Below are 21790 nucleotides of genomic sequence, written 5' to 3'. Positions count from 1 at the left end.
GGCAGGTACGGGATACTGAGTTGGATGATCAGCCATGATCATATTGAAGGGCCGAACGGCCTACTCCTGCACCTAATTTCTATGTTTCTAAATTAGAAACCATCTCAGAACTCTACAAATTCCCTTTCTTGGGGTCCAGTACCAACCAGATTTTCCCAGTCTACCTCCATAATGAAATCTCACAGGACCACCGTAGCATTGCCTTTCCTACATGACGATTATATTTTCTGATGTAACTTGATTCCTATATCCTGGCCACTGTTTGGGGGCATGTAAATAACTCCCATTAAGGTCTTTTAATCCTTACAATTTCTCAGCTCTATCCTCAATGACTCTGCATCTTCTGATTCTATGTCACCCTTCGCTAAGGGCCGAATTCCATTCCATACCAACAGAGCTACCTCACCCCCTCTGCCCACCTGTCTGCCATTCCGATAAGACATATAACCTTGAATATTCAGCTCCCAGCTCCGATCCTCTTGCAGCCATGTCTCTGTAATTCGCACATCATACCTGCCAATTTCTAACTGTGCTACAAGCTCATCCACTGCATTGCTTATACTACGTGCATTCAAATACAACAGATTTAATTCGGTATCACCTCAACTCCTCTCACAACTGTCCCAATTTTACTTGACCTTACTCTGTAACCCCTTAAACCTTGTTCTATTACTTCTGGAGACCCCTGTAACTTTTCCGGCACTCTTTTCCCCTTTAATTACACCCTTACACTTCCAATTTGATGACTCCCTCCCCCCTTCGTATTTAGTTTCAAGCTCTATCTACGCCCCTGGTTATACGGTTTGCCAGCAGTCTGGCCCCAGCCAGCGTTAAATAGATTCTTGAAGGCAAGGAAGTGAAAGATTACCAGAGGTCGCTGGGAATATGGAACTGAGGTTATAGATCAGTGGGCAATTGTGATTCAAGATGTCGAGTAGGCTCCATGAGCATTTATGCCAAAATTTATGTGTTCTTATTTGGAAATACAGAAACCTACTTTGCCTCCTATGTCATAACATTAATCTGGAAGCTGTTGACAATACCAGGACTCAAGAGAACTAAGGAAAGAAGTCAAACTGCTGGATATCTTTCCCAAAGGAGTAGATTATGCAGAAATGTAATGAATTTCCAACATGGAACTAAATTAAAAAAAAACTCATTTGCTTACATGCTTCATGAATTCTGAACTTAAAGCAATCGGGGGTACACAATACACAGAAAACAACAGTCAACAAAGACGTCTGGACAGACAATTTTAATGAGACTACAAAGTGAAATAGATAACTGGCATCAAATAGATCAAAGGGCCTGTCCCACATGTGACTCTTTTGGCTACTGCCAGGGACTAGGTTTAATGAAATTCACTAACGACAGCGCCTACGACAGCAAAAATTGTAGCTTTTTCAACATGTTGAAAATTTAGCGACAGTCGCCTGTATTCGCTCAAAAAAATCGCCTAAGTGGGACAGGTCACTAATTTGTTATTTCACAAGAGGAAAGCTCGTAATGATCACGAGGGATTATTAATATTCAACTCTATCTATTTAACCAGAGTAGATTGCGCTGTATGTGTCAAAGCCTGTTTGTTGAGTATAACTAGCCAACATTGAATTGGACTAGGTAAATTGAATGGTAAAGAGCATTTCCTGTGAGGCAGCAGCTCTACTAGTACAGGATCATTCCTCCTTTCTCCATCTCCTTTGAGCATGTTGTAGGACAAAAATAAAAATATTTTCGCCTCTAATATCTGGTGAGGTAACAGCGAAAAAAAAGATTGAGAATGATAGGTCAAACCAGTAATATTATTGGACTATTTACTACAGAAGATTTAACACTCTCCAGGTAAAGCGTCTTTAATAAAACCCCCAATTAAATACAGCAATGTGGCAGAGTGTGGCAGTGAATAGTCCATTGGTGTTTGCATGAATAAAACACAATGAATTAAATGGCAACCTTCGTACGGTTTTGATAAACCATGTCATAAAACTTACATCTCAAAGGGTGGGGAAAAAGATCTGATGCCTCATGGGAAGTAACTGATGGAGTCAAATCGTCTGCTGAAGATTGGGTTTCATCCTCCTCTTCTCCAGAAAGAAGATCTTTAGCTATTTGTTCCTGTCAACAAAGTGAAGGGCTTATTATTAATGTTTGATCGTTTGGTTACTTCTTTTGCTGAAATTTTCTCAGAGGATTTCAGAGTTTGAGCTCTTTCACATTATAGTCACAGCTTGATTAGTATAGAGATACAGCATGGTAAAAGGCCCCCACCAAGTTCTGGCCGACCAGCAATCACCCTTTCACACTAGTTCTGTTCTCCCTCTTTCTTACTCACTCCTTACACACACGGGGCAATTGTAGAGAGGCTAATTAACCTGCAAACCATCATTACCAGAGCACCTAGAGGAAATCCACACAGGGAGAATGTGCAAACTTTACACAGGCAGCACAGAAGGTCAGGCTCACCCAGGTTTCTGGTGCTGTGAGGCAGCAGCTCTACTAGCTTAATGCCTTTCTGGACTATAGAAGTTGAGTGAGTTCATAGTGGAAGATCAATTTAGTGGATTTTAAATAATTTTATTGGAAACTAGACCAACTGGGACCCGTTGGGTCCCATCCCCTCAACGCACGGTGGTGGGGGGGGGGGGGGGGGGGGGGGGGAGGCGTGAAGGGGACAGAGAGGGAGGGGGGTAGAGTTTGAGGGGTTTGGGGGTTGGGGAGGGGGGTGCGTCGTCAGAGGGGAGAGCTGGTTCCTGAATGTCGCTCCTGGCTTCAGCAAGAAGACAGCGTGGTTTTTTTCAAAGGTCTTGCGAGCGGCACGGCCAGGCAACGTGACTTGCAGCGCCTGAATACAATGTGCAGCCATTGTGACGTCATAACGTCATCAGCCAAAGCCGTTTCATTTTCTAAGTTATTTGAAAGTTTTGAACATTTTGATTAATAACTCAAGAAATAAAGCTCGAAATTTTCAGGTAAGCGGATTTTTGACTTCACCCGATAAATCTCTACAGGAATATGTATCGTCTGGGCGCCGTTTTTTCGATCAGTCTGATTATACACCCACACACACACACACATCCAAGATTAGAGTTTTATAAGTATATAGATTATGAAATAAGTTAAGAGAATGTTTTTTATGGGTCGTTTGTCCAATAGATTACTGGAATCAAGCTGCATAGCACCTTAAGGGAGTTAAACCACAAGAATAGATATTAAGCAGTTTATTAAATATTAATTGTAAGATTGGGTAACAAAAGATTACACGATAGCGCAGCGCTAGTGTAGCTACCTTACAATGCCAGAGACCAATGTTCAATCCCCAGTATTGGTGCTCGTCTGTAAGGAGTTTTACGTTCTTCCTGTGATCTGCGGGTGTTTTCGCTTTCCTCCCACACTCCAAGGATGCACATGTTTGTATGTTAATTGGGTTGGATTGTGTTAATGTGCAGGGATTATTACGTGTTTTACCCAATGGTGATAATTAAGTAGATTATGGCAACAATTGCGAAGTATGCTTTCCCATTCTCTATTTATGTTTACGAAACATTACATTCAAGTTGATGGGAAGAGATGCTGGAGAACAGATAGGGGCAGAGAAACATTATATTTCTCATGGTCATAAAGTGATATAGTGTGGAAACAGGCCCTTCGGTCCAACTTTCCCATATCGGCTAACAATGTCCCAGCTACACTAGTCACACCTGCTGCATTTGGTCCATATTCCTCCAAACCTGTCCTATCAATGTACCTGTCTAACTGTTTCTTAAACAATGGGATAGTCCCAGCCTCAACTACCTCCTATGGCAGCTTGTTCCATGCACCCACCACCCTATGTGTGAAACAAGAATGGAACTCACTATCAAAACATGGAGGGGACGGGGGACACAATTTTTTGGCGGCTGCTCGCGCATGTGCACACTCACACGAGGCTTCGGAGGCTCAATCCAGCGCTAAATGCAGCTCAACTGCCTGTCTCACCGGGTTAACCAACAGCCCTGTCTGGACTGACGGGATACCAGCGCTGCTTCTCCGCGCTGGCCTTATTTCCCGCTAGTCCAGGCAGGTTAACCTGGCGGGGATGTCGCCCACCTCTCAAAACATGGGGGGGGGACGTGTCCACTCTGCACCCACCCTCCCCCAGGTTTTCTGCCCCTGGTGTGAAAAAGTTACTCCTTGGATTCCTATTAAATCTTTTCTGCTTGAACCTCTGTCCTCAATTCCCCTACTCTGGGCAAGAGACTGTGCAACTACCCGATCTATTCCTCTCATGATTTTGTATCTCGGCAAAGATGCAGATTTGGAAGCTAATCAACATTTACCCCGAAGATCTTTTTCCCACATTAATCAGGTATAAACAATAGTTTATATATTATCTATAAAATAAAGAATTGGGATTATTAAATGCAAGCTCTAAATCTGTAGAGATCTTTGGAAAGATCACATTTTCGCAACGATTCAAATTTTTCAATTATGTCAAGGAACACATCACTGCCGTCTACTAGATCTCCCATGAACAGCTTTTGATCATATTGGTAATAATTGGCTTATTGCTTTAAAGATCCCAGGAGATTTGCATGGTGTTGGTGTAAAGAGGTTAGTCTAGATGATCAACGTGGACTTGTTATACCAAGCCAATTAACCTGCAAACGTATAATTCTTTGGAGTGAAGGAGGAAACGGAAGTTCTCCGAGAAAACCCATGCAGGTCACGGGAAGGGCGTACAAACTCCATTCAGACAAGTACCCGTAGCCAGAATCGAACCCGGGTCTCTGGCGCTGTAAGGCAGTAGCTTTACCGCTAAGCCACCATGCCGCCCATGTTGTATGACTATCACATAAATTGATCTCTCAACAGTTCTGACCTTGTCCAGGGTCATATCCGGTAAGTTGTCAGCAAGTTCGCTGGGAGAGCTGCCCTCACTTTCATGTTCAGAGATTGGATCGGATGCTTCATAGCCATAAAGTGCTAGAAGTTCTTCCAGAGGTACATCACTTTCCTTCATGAGATTAAAAAAAAATGAATGGATCTTAGTTCTTTATTTCCACTTTGAACGAAGGCTTTTAAACACAAACACGATGAAATAAAAGGATGTTTCACTGGAATGTAATTACACATGGCAAGTTTAAATTAAATCACATCACAATTATTTTTATAAAATCCTAGCTAGACTTTATTAAAAATTATCTGTTAATTAATTAATTTCCAACATTTTTTTGCTGCTCTGTGCCAAATATTTCAATGTAGCTTAATAAAACCAAATGATTTTATTTTTAACACCGCACATTTGTTAAAGCATAGTTGTCTGTCAGCAATTAGACCAAACAAGCTAAAGTACTGAACAGAGGGAATTATTCTACCTGTGCTCAATTATCAAAAATATACTGCTTTTAACATTCAAAGAATTCTGTAGTTGAGCTATCTTGCTCATCTACATTTTGATGCTGCATTCAGGGTGGGGGTTGTGTGGGATAGTGCCAGAAATGTGGACGGAAAGATGAAAAGATATTTGAGACACATGCTACCTGTCCCGCTGAGTTACTCCAGCATTTTGTGTCGCCTATGAGAGATATGGTATTCACTCTGATCCACTTGCTGATCAAATCACTCATTAGGTTTCGACCAGTGAAGTCTCGTTGAGAATTTAAAAAAAAAAAAATTACCCTTTCCAGATCTTCAAACGATTTATCGGCCTCCGGCGTCTCTTCTTCTTCCCGAGGAGTGTAATTGTGAGACAGGATATCGGCTAAGTTGAATCTGTGATCTGCTGAGCCCATTGAGCCGGCTAAAGGAACAAAAACACAACATTCAATTATTACATATTTTCTTCCAGTCTGAAGCAGATACAGTGCCCTTCATAATGTTTGGGACAAAGACCTGTCATTTATTTATTTGCCACTGTACTCCACAATTTGAGATTTGTAATAGAAAAAAATCACATGTGGTTAAAGTGCACATTGTCAGATTTTATTAAAGGCCATTTTTAGACATTTTGGTTTCACCATGTAGAAATTACAGCTGTGTTTAGACATAGTCCCCCCCATTTCAGGGCACCATAATGTTTGGGACACATGGCTTCACAGGTGTTTGTAATTGCTCAGGTGTGTATAATTGCCTCCTTAATGCAGGTATAAGAGAGCTCGCTGCACCTAGGTTCCCCCCCCACCCCCGTCTTTCCATCACCGTTGGAAACTTTTATTGCTGTTTATAAATGCCTCAAAACTCATTGGCCAGCAAGAAAATGATCCCAAACATACTACTAAAGCAACAAAGGTGTTTTTCAAAGGTAAAAAATTGTCAATTCTTGAGTAGCCAAGTTAATCAACCGATCTGAACCCAATTGAGCGTGCCTTTTATACGCTGAAGAGAATACATAGAAACATAGAAATTAAGTGCAGGAGTAGGCCATTCGGCCCTTCGAGCCTGCACCGCCATTCAATATGATCATGGCTGATCATCCAACACAGTATCCTGTACCTGCCTTCTCTCCATACCCCTTGATCCCTTTAGCCACAAGGGCCACATCTAACTCCCCCTTAAATATAGCCAATGTACTGGCCTCAACTACCTCCTGTGGCAGAGAATTCCAGAGATTCACCACTCTTTGTGTGAAAAAGGTTTTCCTCATCTCGTATCCTAAAAGATTTCCCCTTTATCCTTAAACTGTGACCGCTTGTTCTGGAGTTCCCCAACATCGGGAACAATCTTCCTGCATCTAGCCTGTCCAACCCCTTAAGAATTTTGTAAGTTTCTATATGATCCCCCCTCAATCTTCTAAATTCTAGCGAGTACAAGCCGAGTCTATCCAGGCTTTCTTCATATGAAAGTCCTGACATCCCAGGAATCAGTCTGGTGAACCTTCTTTGTACTCCCTCTATGGCAAGAATGTCTTTCCTCAGACTAGGAGACCAAAACTGTACTCAATACTCCAGGTGTGGTCTCACCAAGACCCTGTACAACTGCAGTAGAACCTCCCTGCTCCTATACTCAAATCCTTTTGCTATGAATGCTAACATACCATTCGCTTTCTTCACTGCCTGCTGCACCTGCATGCCTACTTTTAATGACTGGTGTACCATGACACCCAGGTCTCTTTGCATCTCCCCTTTTCCTAATCGGCCACCATTCAGATAATAGTCTACTTTCCTGTTTTTGCCACCAAAGTGGATAACTTCACATTTATCCACATTATACTGCATATGCCATGCATTTGCCCACTCACCCAGCCTATCCAAGTCACCTTGCAGCCTCCTAGCATCCTCCTCACAGCTAACACTGCCCCCCAGCTTCGTGTCATCCGCAAACTTGGAGATGTTGCATTCAATTCCCTCGTCCAAATCATTAATCTATATATTACTAAGTCTGTTCTTGACCGGTTTTGGCAATCTGTGCTGCGATTTCCGAGAGAACGCCGCCACCTACGGCCGTCATTTTTGGCCACCTCGCTCAGAGCCCCTCTCTGCCGCATGTGTGCCAAGGATTTTTCCAGTCGATGAGAAATGACAGAGATATTAATGATTTTACAAAATTCCCCATTCTCTCTGCTGCCCCCGCTGACAGCAGGGGGGATGGACTATAAAACCAGGAAATGGTGTGCCTCAATTAGTCGGCAAGCTGGAGGAAGGCAGAGGGTCACGTTTCTATGAGCTGTGAATATCACTGAACACATGTTCACACAACTGTGAGTAAGTACCCTTAATGTGGTTTGAAAATGAAAATATGGTTAAAGTAAAAAAGCACTGCCTGCAAATGGTTGTTTGGGGGGTTTGGGTTGAAATAAAAAGTCACTCTCTCTCCCCACGCTCCTCCTCCTCCCCCCCCCCCCCCCCCCCCTCTCTCTTTCCCCCCCCCCCTCTCTCTCTCCCCCCACTCCCCCCTCTCCTCTCCTAAAAGGAGCAAATTACCCCTAATATATATATCCAGGGGGGGGGGGGGGGGGGGTAATTAGCGCGAGTGCGCGGTGCTCTTCCCCTCCACCCCAGATAGTTAGTGTGTGTGACGCTGCATGCCGCCTCCCCCCCACAAAACCGCACATTGGGGGAACAGACCCACCGAGTCTGCACTTGGTCTAGTATATATTGTAAATAGCTGGGGTCCCAGCACTGAGCCTTGCGGTACCCCACTAGTCACTGCCTGCCATTGTGAAAAGGACCCGTTTGCTCCTACTCTTTGCTTCCTGTCTGCCAGCCAGTTCTCTATCCACATCAATACTGAACCCCCAATACCATGTGCTTTAAGTTTGTATACTAATCTCTTATGTGGGACCTTGTCGAAAGACTTCTGAAAGTCCAGATATAACACATCCACTGGTTCTCCCTTATCCACTCTACTAGTTACATCCTTGAAAAATTCTATAAGATTCGTCAGACATGATTTACCTTTCATAAATCCATGCTGACTTTGTCCAATGATTTCACCACTTTCCAAATGTGCTGCTATCCCATCTTTAATAACTGATTCGAGCAGTTTCCCCACTACAGATGTTAGACTAGCTGGTCTGTAATTCTGTTTTCTCTCTCCCTCCCTTTTTAAAAAGTGGGGTTACATTAGCTACCCTCCAATCCTCAGGAACTACTCCAGAATCTAAGGAGTTTTGAAAAATTATCACTAATGCATCCACTATTTCTGGGGCTACTTCCTTAAGTACTCTGGGATGCAGCCTATCTGGCCCTGGGGATTTATCGGCCTTTAATCCATTCAATTTACCTAACACCACTTCCCGGCTAACCTGGATTTCACTCAGTTCCTCCATCTCATTTGACCCCTGCTATTGCCGGCAGATTATTTATGTCTTCCTTAGTGAAGACAGAACCAAAGTAGTTATTCAATTGGTCTGCCATGTCCTTGTTCCCCATGATCAATGCACCTGTTTCTGACTGCAAGGGACCTACATTTGTTTTAACTAATCTTTTTCTCTTCACATATCTATAAAAACTTTTGCAATCAGTTTTTATGTTCCCAGCCAGTTTTCTTTCATTATCTATTTTCCCTTTCCTAATTAAGCCCTTTGTCATCCTCTGCTGGACTGAATTTCTCCCAGTCCTCTGGTAGGCTGCTTTTTCTAGCTAATTTGTATGCTTCATCTTTTGTTTTAATAATATCCCTGATTTCCCTTGTTATCCACGGATGCACTACCTTCCCTGATTTATTATTTTGCCAAACTGGGATGAACAATTGTTGTAGTTCATCCATGCAGTCTTTAAATGCCTTCCATTGCATATCCACCATCAACCCTTTAAGAATCAATTGCCAGTCTATCTGGCCAATTCACATCTCATACCCTCAAAGTTACTTTTCTTTAAGTTCGGGACCCCTGTTTCTGAATTAATAATGTCACTCTCCATCCCAATGAAGAACTCAACCATATTATGGTCACTCTTGCCCAAGGAGCCACGCACAACAAGACTGCTAACTAACCCTTTCTCATTACTCGATACCCAGTCTAGAATAGCCTGCTCTCTCGTTGGTTCCTCTACATGTTGGTTTAGAAAACTATCCCGCATACATTCTAAGAAATCCTCTTCCTCAGCACCCTTGCCAATTTGATTCACCCAATCTATATGTAGATTGGTCACCCATTATAACTGTTTTACCGTTGTTGCACGCATTTCTAATTTCCTGTTTGATGCCATCCCCAACTCCACTACTACTGTTAGGTGGCCTGTACACAACTCCCACTAGCGTTTTCTGCCCCTTAGTGTTTCGCAGCTCTACCCATATCGATTCCACATCCTCCAAGCTAATGTCCTTCCTATCTATTGCGTTAATCTCCTCTCTAACCAGCAACGCTACCCCACCTCCTTTTCCTTTCTGTCTATTCCTCCTGAATATTGAATATCCCTGGATGTTCAGCTCCCAGCCTTGGTCACCCTGGAGCCATGTCTCCATGATCCCAATTATATCATAGTCATTAATAGCTTTCTGCACATTCAACTCGTCCACCTTATTACAACATCTGAAAACAGAAGGGGACTAGGCCCCAAAACAAGCATAAGCTAAGGATGGCTGCAATACAGGCCTGGCAGAGCATCACCAGAGAAGACACCCAGCAACTGGTGTTGTCCCTAAATCGCAGACTTCAAGCAGTCATTGCAGGCAAAGGACATGCAAAAAAATACTAAACATGACTACTTTCCTATACATGACATTGCTGTGCCCCAAACATTATGGTGACCTGAAATGGGGGGACTATGTATAAACACTGCTGTAATTTCAACATGGTGAAAACAAAATGTATTAAAAATGGCCTTTATTAAAATCTGACTTTAACAACATCTGAATTTTTCTATTACAAATCTCAAATTGTGGAGTGCAAAGGCAAATAAATAAACGATGGGTCTTTTTCCCAAACATTATGGAGGGCACTGTAATTCAAAACATCACAACTAATTGATATAAAACACTCATTTTCAAAACAGTTAATTTATTTTCAACTTTAAAAGAAAACACCCAACACCTCGGACCCTCTAAGAATGATTAACTGCAAAAGCATTGTTGGAGATGTAATTCTATTTGTACTAAAAACTCTCTTATTACAGAGACTTTGTGTTTGAACACACAAAAAATTGTTTTTCAGAGGTGTTCGTATAAGGCTATACCATTCAGGGCAGCAGATCGAAAGAAACATATTATTGACTAACTAATTAAAGATAACATTGCAAAGATTAGTGGGAAGCTGGAGGATTGGGAAGATTTTAAAAGAGCAACAGGTAATTAAAAAGGCATACAGAGAGAAAAGACGAAACACAAAAGTAAGCTGGCCAACAATAGAAAAGAGGATAACAAAAGTTTATTCAGATGTATAAAGAGTAAGAAATACACAAGAGTGGACGTTGGACCGCTGGAACATTATGCTGGAGAATAGATTATGGGGATTAAAGAAAGGGCATATGAATTGTATATATGTTCTCTTCATCAGTCTTCACCATGGAATACACCAGCAATGTGCCATAAACTCAAGAGTGTCAGTAGGTGGAAGTTAGTGGAGTGACGATCACTAAAGGGAAAGTGAAACGTCTGAAAGTGGATAAGTCACCTGGACCGCAGGTGTTCGAAAGGTTGCTTTAGAGAGAGTGGAGGTATTAGATGTGATCTCATCAATCATGGATGGTCGCAGACAGTTGGAAAATTGCAAACATTACTCCGCTGTTCAAGAAGAGAGCGAGGTAGAAGACTGGAAAATATAGGCCGGCTGAGAAGTGGCAGATGCAATACAGCGTAGCAAAGCGTGGAGTCATGCATTTTGGGAGCAGGAATAAAGGAGTAGACTATTTTCTAAATGGGGTGAGAATTCAGAAATCAGAGGTGCAAATGGACTTGGGAGTGCTGGTGCAGAATTCCCAAAAAGTTAATTTGTAAGGAGAATCAGTAGCAATGAAGGCAAATGCAATTTTGAGAGGGTTAGAATACAAAATCAGGTAAGTAATGCTGAGGCTTTATAAGGCCGTCAGACTGCATTTGGAGCAATTTTGGGCCCTATATCTGAAAGAGGGTGTGCTAGCGTTGGAGGAGATTTACGAGAATGGTCCCAGGATTGATTGGGTTAGCATATGACGAGCGTTTGAATGCACTCGGCCTGTGCTGGCTAGAGTTTAGAAGGGGGAGGGGGGGGAACCTCATTGAAACTTACAAAATAGTGAAAGACCTGGATAGTGATTGTGGAGAGGATGTTTCCACTAGTGGGAGACTCTTGGACCAGAGGCCATGGCCTCAGAATAAAAGGACGTACAATTAGAAAGGAGACGAGAAGGAACATCTTTAGTCAGAGGGTGGTGAATCCGTGGATTGCATTTGAACAGGTCAAGTCAATGGATACCTTTAAGGTGAAGATTGACAGATTCTTGATGAGCAAGTGTCAGGGGTTATGGGGCAAAGGCAGAATAGGATTGAGAGGGAAAGATTGAATGGCAGAGAAGACTTGATGGGCCGAATGGCCTAATTCGGCCCCAAGAATTTTAAATGCTCAGAAAAAAAAGGCTGCCTTAGACTGTTTAAAAAAAGTGAAATTGTTCTGCTTAAGCTCCATCTCCAATACTAAAATGCTTGAACCAATATCTAAAATTGTCCAGGATTTCCCTCAAAATTCCCCAACAGGAGCGACAAAAATTATTAGTGGGCAAGATAGGCTAGATGCAGGGAGGATGTTTCCCTCGACCAAAGATCTTAGGACCAGAGAGCCCAGTAGGTGTACAAGGAGTTGGGCATATAGATCAGAGGCAAGGAAAAATGTCTTCACTTACAGGAAGATGAACCTTTGAAATTCTCTGTTTGGATCAATTGATCTCTTCATACAAAACATGAATCAATATGATTTTGGGATATTCAGGGAATTTAATGGATATGGTGATAGTGCTGCAAAAGACAGTGGGTAAAATTCAGCGATGCTCTTGATGAATAGTAGTGCAGGCTCAAAGGCCCACTACTCCTGCTCCTATGCCTTATGTTCATAATTCATTTAAAAAAGTCTTGCACTTGCAAACTCATTTACTAAGCTGCCAGACAAGAACATATTCAAGATAAAAAGAAAGTGCATTTTACAAACAGTTTGCTTACTATACCTCCTCCAGACTGAAGTCTGTTTTCTAAGGAACATAGATTCTGTGTTCGATATAACACCACGCGAGGACTCTGTCTACCAACAGAGGCCTAAAAATACAAAATGAAAAACAATTAATTTTGGTCACAACACAAGATGTTAGCTTTCTTTAGAACCCTATTGCCCACTGATATTGTACATCACATATTGAAGGGGGAGGGTGTGCAATGCTGCAGCTGATGGAGCAGCTGCCTCACAGCACCAGAGACCCAGTTTCGATCCTGACCACGGGTGAAGTCTGCATAGAGTTTGCACGTTCTCCCTGTGGCCGTTTGGGTTTCCTCCTGGTGCTCCGGTTTCATCCCGCATCCAAAAAGATGTGCGGGTTTGTAGGCGAGTTGGCCTCTAAATTGCCCCTGGTGTGCAGGAAGTGGATAACATAGAACGTGTGAACGAGTGATCAATGACTGGTGTGGACACGATAAGACAAAGGACCAGTTTCCATGCTGTCTCTAAAACTAAAATATCTATACATTTATGCTTAGAGGAAAAGAACATGAATGAATGAATGACACTTTATTGTCGCGTGACAAGTCAGTGATATTCTTTCTTTTGCATACATAAGATATGCCAAGAGTTGCAACAAAAAAGGCGCCACATTTAATAGCCGAGTCATATGAGTATTAAAACTCAATCATCAGGAGAGTTGAGGAAACAAATACACCTCAATGTGGTGAAAACACTGACCAATTGAAAACCTGATGTACCAAAGGTATACCCAAACCATAAAAAGCATCTTCTCCTTGCATTTGGCCTGGATTATTCACGTACCCCATTGTTAAACTTGTAAAATGGCAACAAAAAGAACACTTTTCTCGTTGCCCCACAACTAGCAATCCCAAGGAACGTTGCTTGGTCCTTCATTATCTACAGGTTGCGCCTTGGCAAAAGTGTCTGAGCAAAAGTACGGTAAACGCCCAGTTCGACCTCAGCACCATCTCCTTCAATCCCTGTGAGTTGTCAGACTGGCTGCAACGTGTGTTAAATGAAAAAGAATGCTTACGTAGTTAATACTCAGGTCAGGTTGCACCCGTGGAAAGATAAACAGAGTTAATGTTTTCAAAGCCCATGTTTTGACCAAGGCTGAAGGGTTTTCAACCTGCAAGGCAAACTGTTTCTCTTCCTATCAACGTGGCCTGACCTGCTGAGTGCCGTATTTCCCAGCAATGAAGACGCTATTTATTACCCAAAAATAAGACACAAAAATGTACCTGCGTCTTGGAGTCCAAAGGTTAGGTTGTTAGCCAAGAAAGATAGACTTGGCTATCCCTCATTACAGCAACATCAAGAAAGATGTTGTTGTACTGAGGGATATCCAAGTCTGTCCCTCATTGCTGGTAGCTGATGGGAAGTGACTGTAAAGTGGGACGCGGCTGTAAAAGGAGAGTGCTGCTGGGGGTGGGGGGAGAGTTCTGTTCACAGCATGTGGTCAGCACAGGCAGGAGCGTTGAGAAGGAGGGGGTCAGGGATCATGCCAGCAACTAACTCACCGCTGCCGAGGCGCTCCGGGCGCAGAGCCACTGCATTATGGCCGGACAGTGGAAGTAGCTCGGGTGGCTGCGAGCGGCCGGTGGGACCGACAGTAGAACAGGCCGCCACCTCATCGCCTTCTGCCGGCCCGGGGATGCCGTCTGGTCCTGGTGGCTGCTCCCGTTTTGGCACTATTGATCCTTATGTTTGAATTTCCTAGTTTCTTAGCGCTCCCATTTTCCCCACCTGCCGTCACCCTCCACCCCTCCCACCCATTCAGTCATTCAGAATGGAGGAGATCTGGAAGCCTTGGGCAAATTGAATTGTAACTGGGGTTTTTTTTTTGAGAGTGAGAAATTCTGCCCCTCCAGCCTTTTTTCACAATTTAGCAACTCAAAATGGGGGTGCGTCTTCGATGCAGGTGCGTCTTCATTGCCGGAGAATACGCATTTCCGGGAATTTATATTTTAGTTTTTTATTTTCACATTTTGCAAAAGGTTTCTTCCAAGAAATTAGAGTGAAAGCAAGCTATTAATTTTGGTATAATTCCATTCCCAAGTTATAAATTCTATACTCTGTTGATAAAAAGTCTGAGAAAGAACTCGGTAATTCAAGTCAAATTGGCAGATGCGCAAGTACAGTGAGGTGCAGGTATGGTGAACAATCTAACTTTGCAGCAGCCTGGGCACATAGACTCAAGTGCAATAAAAAAAAAATTAACTAGACGAAGTGGGACCCGTTGGGCCCCAGCATCACACAGAAGGGCTGGTCCCCCAATGCAATATTCCACCTCTCCATCAATTCCAATATTGGTGGCCAGTGGAGGGGGGCTTTCTGGAGTAGTATGCGTGTTGTGGGCTGAAAGGACTGGTTTCCAGAGGGCTACTGTGGACATTGTGGGCCGAATGGATTCTTGTGCTGGCGGCTGAGTCACTCAAGCCTGTTGTGCTGGCAGCTCACTCACTCACGGATGGTGGGCTGGCAGTTGACTCACGGTATTCCATTTCAAGCAGGGTGCAACGCCACCAAATTCAAGTGCAGTTTCTTACCACTTCAAGCAGGGTATAAGGCCACTAAATTCAAGTACAGTTTCATACCAAGCAGGGTGCAAGGCCACTAAAGACAACGAGTCGTGACCTCTCCCTCCTCCATCTTCCAGAGCCTGAGCCAAGCCCACACTTCTGGGTTTTATAGTCCATCCCCCCTCCCACCAGAAAGGGAGTGGCCTTCATGGCATTAGTGACAGGAGAGAGAATCTCAACATTTTTAAAACACTAATAACTCTTTTATTTTTCATCAATGGGAAAACTTCTCGGCACCTGATGAGTGGAGGGGGACTGAGATGGCCAAAGATCACAGCCGTACATGGTAGTTTTTTCTAAAATCGATGTAAAGCGCACACAGGAAGTGGTCAAGATTAACTTTAATTAGGCAAGGCAACTTTAATTAGGCAAGGCAACTTTAATTAGCAAGGCAACTGTACATAGGTACTTTAATTTTTTTTTCCAAACCAAAGGTAAAGCGCACAAACAGGAAGTCGCATTTCAAGATTTTCAAAGACATTTTAATTATATAGAAGACTCAGGCAACTTTAATTAGGCTGAAGGACCAACTCGCTTATCTTAGGACACTGAGGCACTCAACTTTAAGTCCCTAGGCCTTCAGGAGAGGAATCTCAACATTTTCTTAATTAGGCATTTTTCATCGATGTGAAAAACTTTAATTAGGCGGAGGGGGACCAATTAGGCAAGGCGGAACGGAGGTGTTCAATCGCTAGGCAAGGCAACTTCTTTCTGGACAAGGCTTCCTGTAAGGACTCCATCCCCTACTCCCAATTCCTCCGTCTACGCCACATCTGCTCCCAGGATGAGGCGTTCCACACCAGGGCATCTGAAATGTCCTCATTCTTCAGGGAACAGGGGTTCCCCTCCTCCACCATAGATGAGGTTCGCACCAGGGTCTCTTCTATACCCCGCAACATTGCTCTCTCTCCCCATCCCCGCACTCGCAACAAGGGCAGAGTCCCCTTAGTCCTCACCTTTCACCCCACCAGCCGTCACATACAACAAATAATCCTCCGTCATTTTCGCCACCTCCAACGTGACCCCACCACTAGCCACATCTTCCCATCTCCCCCCATGTCTGCCTTCCGCAAAGACCGCTCCCTCCGCAACTCCCTTGTCAATTCTTCCCTTCCCTCCCGTACCACCCCCTCCCAGGGCACTTTCCGTTGCAACCGCAAGAAATGCAACACATGTCCCTTTACCTCCCCCCTCGACTCCATTCAAGGACCCAAGCAGTCGTTCCAGGTGCGACAGAGGTTCACCTGTATCTCCTCCAATCTCATCTACTGCATCCGTTGCTCTAGATGTCAGCTGATCTACATCGGTGAAACTAAGCGGAGGTTGGGCGATCGCTTCGCCGAACACCTCCGCTCGGTCCGCAAGAACCTACCTGACCTCCCGGTGGCTCAGCACTGCAACTCCCCCTCCCACTCCGAATCCGACCTCTCTGTCCTGGGTCTCCTTCATGGCCAGAGCGAGCAACACCGGAAATTGGAGGAACAGCACCTCATATTCCGCTTGGGGAGTCTGCAGCCTGCGGGCTTGAACATTGAATTCTCCCAATTTTGTTAGCCCTTGCTGTCTCCTCCCCTTCCTTAGCCCTCGGGCTGTCTCCTCCTCCTCATTTTTCCTTCCTTCTCCCCGCCACCCCCTAACAGTCTGAAGAAGGGTTTTGGTCCGAAACGTTGCCCATTTCCTTCGCTCCATAGATGCTGCTGCACCCGCTGAGTTTCTCCAGCTTTTTTGTGTACCTTCCTCCTCTGGCAGTTTGTTCCATACACCCACCACCCTCTGTGCGAAACGGTTACCCCTCGGATTCCTATTAAATATTTTTCCCTTCACCTTGAACCTATGTCCTCTCCTCAATTCTCCTACTCTGGGCAAGAGACTCTGTGCATCTACCCAATCTATTCCTCTCATGAGTTCCAAACAAACTTCTAAAATATTGTGCAAAAAGATATATTAGTACAAAAACATAATTAGAAAACAAAAGTCCAGAGTGTTGGTCCAAGAACCTGAATGTTGTTGGAAAGAAGCTGTTCATGAACAGTGTGGTGTGGGATTTCAGGCTTCAGTATCTTCTACCTGACAGAAGCAGTGAGAAGAGGGCATGGTGAAGGACGCAAAGAGAAGGGCAAAAGAGAAGGTACAGAGACAAGATGGAGTTACAGATGGAGCAGCAGGACACCAGAAGCCTGTGGCAGGGGCTACGGATTGTAACCAACTACCGGAGCACCCCTCCCTCATCCGCAAGTGCCGGCACCTCCCTAGCTGATGACCTGAACTCCTTTTACGCTCGTTTCAAGAGGGGCAACACCACTCCAGGTCTGCCGACTATCGACAATACCGCCAGCGGGATGGCTACCGAAGCTGAAGGCAGGAATGTGCACACATTCTCGCTGTCCGAGCACGACGTGAGGAGGGCTCTGACATGGGTGAACACGAGAAAAGCTGCAGGCCCCGATGGCATCTCGGGGCGAGTACTCAAGTCCTGTGCTACGCAGCTAGCTCCAGTGCTCACTACATTATTCAACCTCTCCCTGGACAAGTCCGTGGTCATTGCCTGCTTAAAACAACCCATCATTGTACCGGTACCAAAAAATGCCTCCCCAGCCTGTCTGAATGACTACCGTCCGGTGGCCCTTGCCTCGGTAGTCATGAAATGCTTTGAGAGGCTGGTGAAGAAACACATCTGCGCCTTCCTCCCTCGGAACATGGACCCGTTGCAGTTCGCATACCGTCCGAACAGATCCACGGACGATGCGGTCTCCCAGGTCTTGCACACCGCTCTCTCCCATCTGGACAGCCAGAAGGGGGGCTACGTGAGGATGCTGTTCATAGACTTCAGTTCAGCCTTCAACACGATAGTCCCCACCAGACTGGCCGGGAAGCTAATGGAATTGGGGCTCAACACCTCCCTGCGTGCCTGGGTCCTGGACTTTCTCACCGCCAGACCCCAGGTAGTCAAGATGGGAGGGAATACATCGAAGTCCCTCACCCTGAGCACAGGATCGCCCCAGGGTTGCGTCCTCAGCCCCCTATTGTACTCCCTGTATACACATGACTGTGTGGCTAGGTTCAGCTCCAACTCAATAATTAAGTTTGCTGATGACACTGTGGTGGTGGGCCTGATCTCAGACAACAACGAGAAGGCCTACCGGGAGGAGGTGGCTGGTCTAGCACTCTGGTGCCAGGATAACAGCCTCCTCTTGACATCAAAAAAACAAAGGAGCTGATCATGGACTTTAGGAGAGCACATCATCCGAGGACGTACACTCCATTGAGGATAAATGGGGATCCTGTGGATAGGGTGAACTGTTTTAAATATCTGGGAGTCCACATCTCCGAGGATATGACATGGGCATCACACGCCTCAGCACTCGTGAGTAAGGCAAGGCAGCGCCTTTACCACCTCAGGCAATTGAGGAAATTCAGAGCGTCTCCGAGGATCCTCCAGTGCTTCTACGCAGCGGCAGTGGAAAACATTTTGTCCGGGAACATTACCATCTGGTTTGGGAATTGCTCTGCCAAGGACAAGAAGGCTCTGCAGAGAGTAGTGCGTTCGGCCGAACGCACTATGGGAACTTCACTTGCTCCCCTGCAGGAACTATACATCAGGAGGTGCAACTCCAGAGCCAACAATATCATGAGAGACCCCTTCCCCCCTGCAACGGACAGTTCCAGCTGCTACGGTCAGGCAAACGCCTCCGTTGCCATACGGTGAGAACGGAGAGGTTGAGAAAGAGTTTCTTCCCAGAGGCCATTCGGACTGTAAACGCCTATCTCACCAGGGACTAACGCTACTGAACATTTTTCCTTCCATTATTTATTATGTAAAAGAATTTGTGTGTTATGATTGTGTTTATAGTTTGTTTGGTAGTTTGGTTGTTTGTCTTTTGCACAAAAGTCCGCGAGCATTGCCACTTTCATTTCACTGCACAACTCGTATGTGTATGTGACAAATAAACTTGACTTGACTTGGTGAGGATCCTTGATGATAGATGTCACATTCCTGAGGCAGCAGCTTGTTCAGATGGGTTTGATGGTGGGTGCCTGGAGAGGGTCCATACCTGAAACTTCACCTAGCCATGTTCTTCAAAGATGTTCCATGACCCACTGAGTTACTCCAGGCCATTGAATCATTTCTAAGATGTCTAGGGCTAAGACCAACACTTTCAGCCTCTTACGTTCCTGTGTATTAGAATCGCCATTACTGGCAATGATGCAACCAGTCAGGATACTTTCTACAGTAGGTTACACAAAAAAGCTGGAGAAACTCAGCGGGTGCAGCACCATCTATGGAGCGAAGGAAATAGGCAACGTTTCGGGCCGAAACCCTTCTTCAGACGGGCTTCTCCAGTTTTTTTGTGTAACCTTCGATTCTCCAGCATCTGCAGTTCCCTCTTAAATACTTTCTACAGTACATCTGTAAAGGTTTGTCCGCATATTCGGAGACATACCAAATCTCTGTGACTTCTAAGAAGGTGGAGGACCTGGCACACCTTTGGGATTGTTTCTATATCTGACTAGTCACCCAAGATGTTAATGCCCAATGAATATGACGCTGCTCTCTCCACCACCAAACCACCAATAAAAACTAGCGTGCAGTCTCCCGACTACCCATTTCTGACGTCAATGATCAGTTCCTTGACCTTGCCGATGATGAGTGAGGGGTCATTGTGGCACCACTCAACCAGGTGCTCTATCTCTCTTGCACACTGACTCCACACCACCGGGGATTCAGCCATCCACAGTGGTGCTTTAGGCGAATTTATGGATGGCATTGGAGCTGTGCTTAGCCATACTGTCATGGGTGTAACAAGAGCAGAGCAGGGACTATGCAGACAGCCCGGGTTGACAGTCAAAGAGGAAATAATTCGCAATTTTGATGTCTTACCCAGAAATGAACCAGCAAGACCATCTACCTTTTCAGGAATCATGACACCTATCTCAGCACAACTATTGTGATACCCCCACGCATTCCTTTGTTACCTCTCGACTATTCAAATGCTGTTTAAGCTTGCCTCTCATCATCCAGAAACTTGAGATTATCAAAAAAAAAAATGTTGCTCTGACCTCAAGTAGCAACAGGTCCATTCACCATTACCAGTGACCCAATACATTGCTCAAAGGTCTCGACCCAAAACGTCACCTATTCCTTCACTCCATAGATGCTGCCTCACCCGCTGAGTTTCTCTAGCATTTTTATCTACCTTCAATTCATTGCTCAGGTCAGCGACAATCTTCTTGGTTGTCAAATGTAGCCGCCACCTCAATTCCTCCCCATTTCTATCCACAGATATGAGGGGAAAACAGATCAGCCATGATCAAATGGCTGAGCAGACTCAAGGTTTCAAGGTCAGTTAATTGTCACATGTACCCAATTGAGGTAATACATAACCACATAAAAATTAACATAAACATCCACCACAGTGGATTCCTCACTGTGATGGAAGGCAATAAAGTTCAATCTGCTTCCTCTTGCTCTCCCGCGGTTGGGGCAGTCAAACCATCCGCAGTTGTGGCGACTCAATGGTCGAATGGCCTAATTCTGCCGTTTTAATAATGCTTTCAATAAGCCATATTTATCGGCTATTTTTAACATTAACCCTCTCCCAATACAAGGAAAAGTGTAGTCTAAACTAAATCTAAATGACCAGTTTCAAAATGTCTGGGAAATCAACTACTGTGCATTCGAAGTTTGCATTTTTTTAAAAAGGTTCTAAAGGAGATTGGATTTGCAGTTCCAGCATTCTCCAGGGCAACATGGAATCAACAGGATTATATAGTCATAACTCTTACCATGTTTGAAGGGGCACAAAACAAATTAATTTGGAATCGAACTAATAACCGCTGCAGCTGTTCAAGTGTTTGTTAAGTGCATAAATGAACACAGGCTGATGGTGCATTTGTTGCATACCCACATTCACAAAAACATTGTGAACATTTACAAGCCTTTTCCCACCCTGCTTCCAGCAAAGACTCTCCCTTACTCCCAATTCCTCCATCTATGCGCCCAAGATGGTGTTCCATACCAGGACTTCCGAGGTACTTATTCTTTAGGGAATGGGGGTTCCCCTCCTCCATCATAGATGAGGCCCTCACTAGGGTCTCCTCGATATCCCACAGCTCTGCTCTTGCTTCTCCCAGGTGTAACAGCGACAGAGTCCCCCTAGTCACCTTCCACCCCATCAGGCCTCAGATGCAGCACGTAATCCTCCGACATTTTCGCCACCTCTAACTGGATCCTACCACTAGCACATCTTCCCATCTCCACCCCTTTCTGCAGAGACCGTTCCCTCCGCAACTCCTTGGTCAACTCGTCCCTTCCCTCCCAAACTACCCCAACCCCAGGTACTTTCTCCTGCAACCGCAGGTGATGCAACACATGTCCTTATACTTCCGCCCTCGACTCTGTCCAAGGACCCAAACAGTCTTTCCAGGTGTATCCGCTCTTCCAGGTACATATCAGCAAGACCAACCGCAGGCTCGGCAAACGTTTCACTCAACACCTCCGCTCAGTCAGCCTAAACCTACCTGATCTCCCGTTTGCTAAACACTTTAACTCCCCCTCCAATTCCCACACTGACCTGGGCCTCCACCATTGTCAGTGAGGCCCAGTGCAAATTGGAGGAACAGCACCTCATATTTCTCTTGGGCAGCATAC

General features: G+C 44.8%; 1 protein-coding gene across 3 annotated transcripts in view; it reads right to left on the bottom strand.

Annotated features, from left to right (window-relative positions):
• The window catches only part of LOC129711327 (mesoderm induction early response protein 2-like), an 85843-nt gene that overhangs the window by 39753 nt on the left and 24300 nt on the right, over positions 1–21790 (bottom strand). For all 3 annotated transcript variants that reach the window (XM_055658905.1, XM_055658906.1, XM_055658907.1), the window contains exons 2-5: positions 12552–12639; positions 5658–5779; positions 4859–4993; positions 1992–2115 (exon numbers count right to left, since the gene is read on the bottom strand). In XM_055658905.1, coding sequence (XP_055514880.1) covers positions 1992–2115; positions 4859–4993; positions 5658–5779; positions 12552–12639 — 469 coding nt within the window. The remainder of the gene's footprint in view (positions 1–1991; positions 2116–4858; positions 4994–5657; positions 5780–12551; positions 12640–21790) is intronic.

This window comes from Leucoraja erinacea, chromosome 29 (genome assembly GCF_028641065.1).
Source record: "Leucoraja erinacea ecotype New England chromosome 29, Leri_hhj_1, whole genome shotgun sequence".
Classification (NCBI taxonomy): Eukaryota; Metazoa; Chordata; class Chondrichthyes; order Rajiformes; family Rajidae; genus Leucoraja; species Leucoraja erinaceus.
The sequence above is the reverse complement of the archived record's forward strand: the minus strand, read 5'-3'. Positions and strand labels throughout refer to the sequence as shown.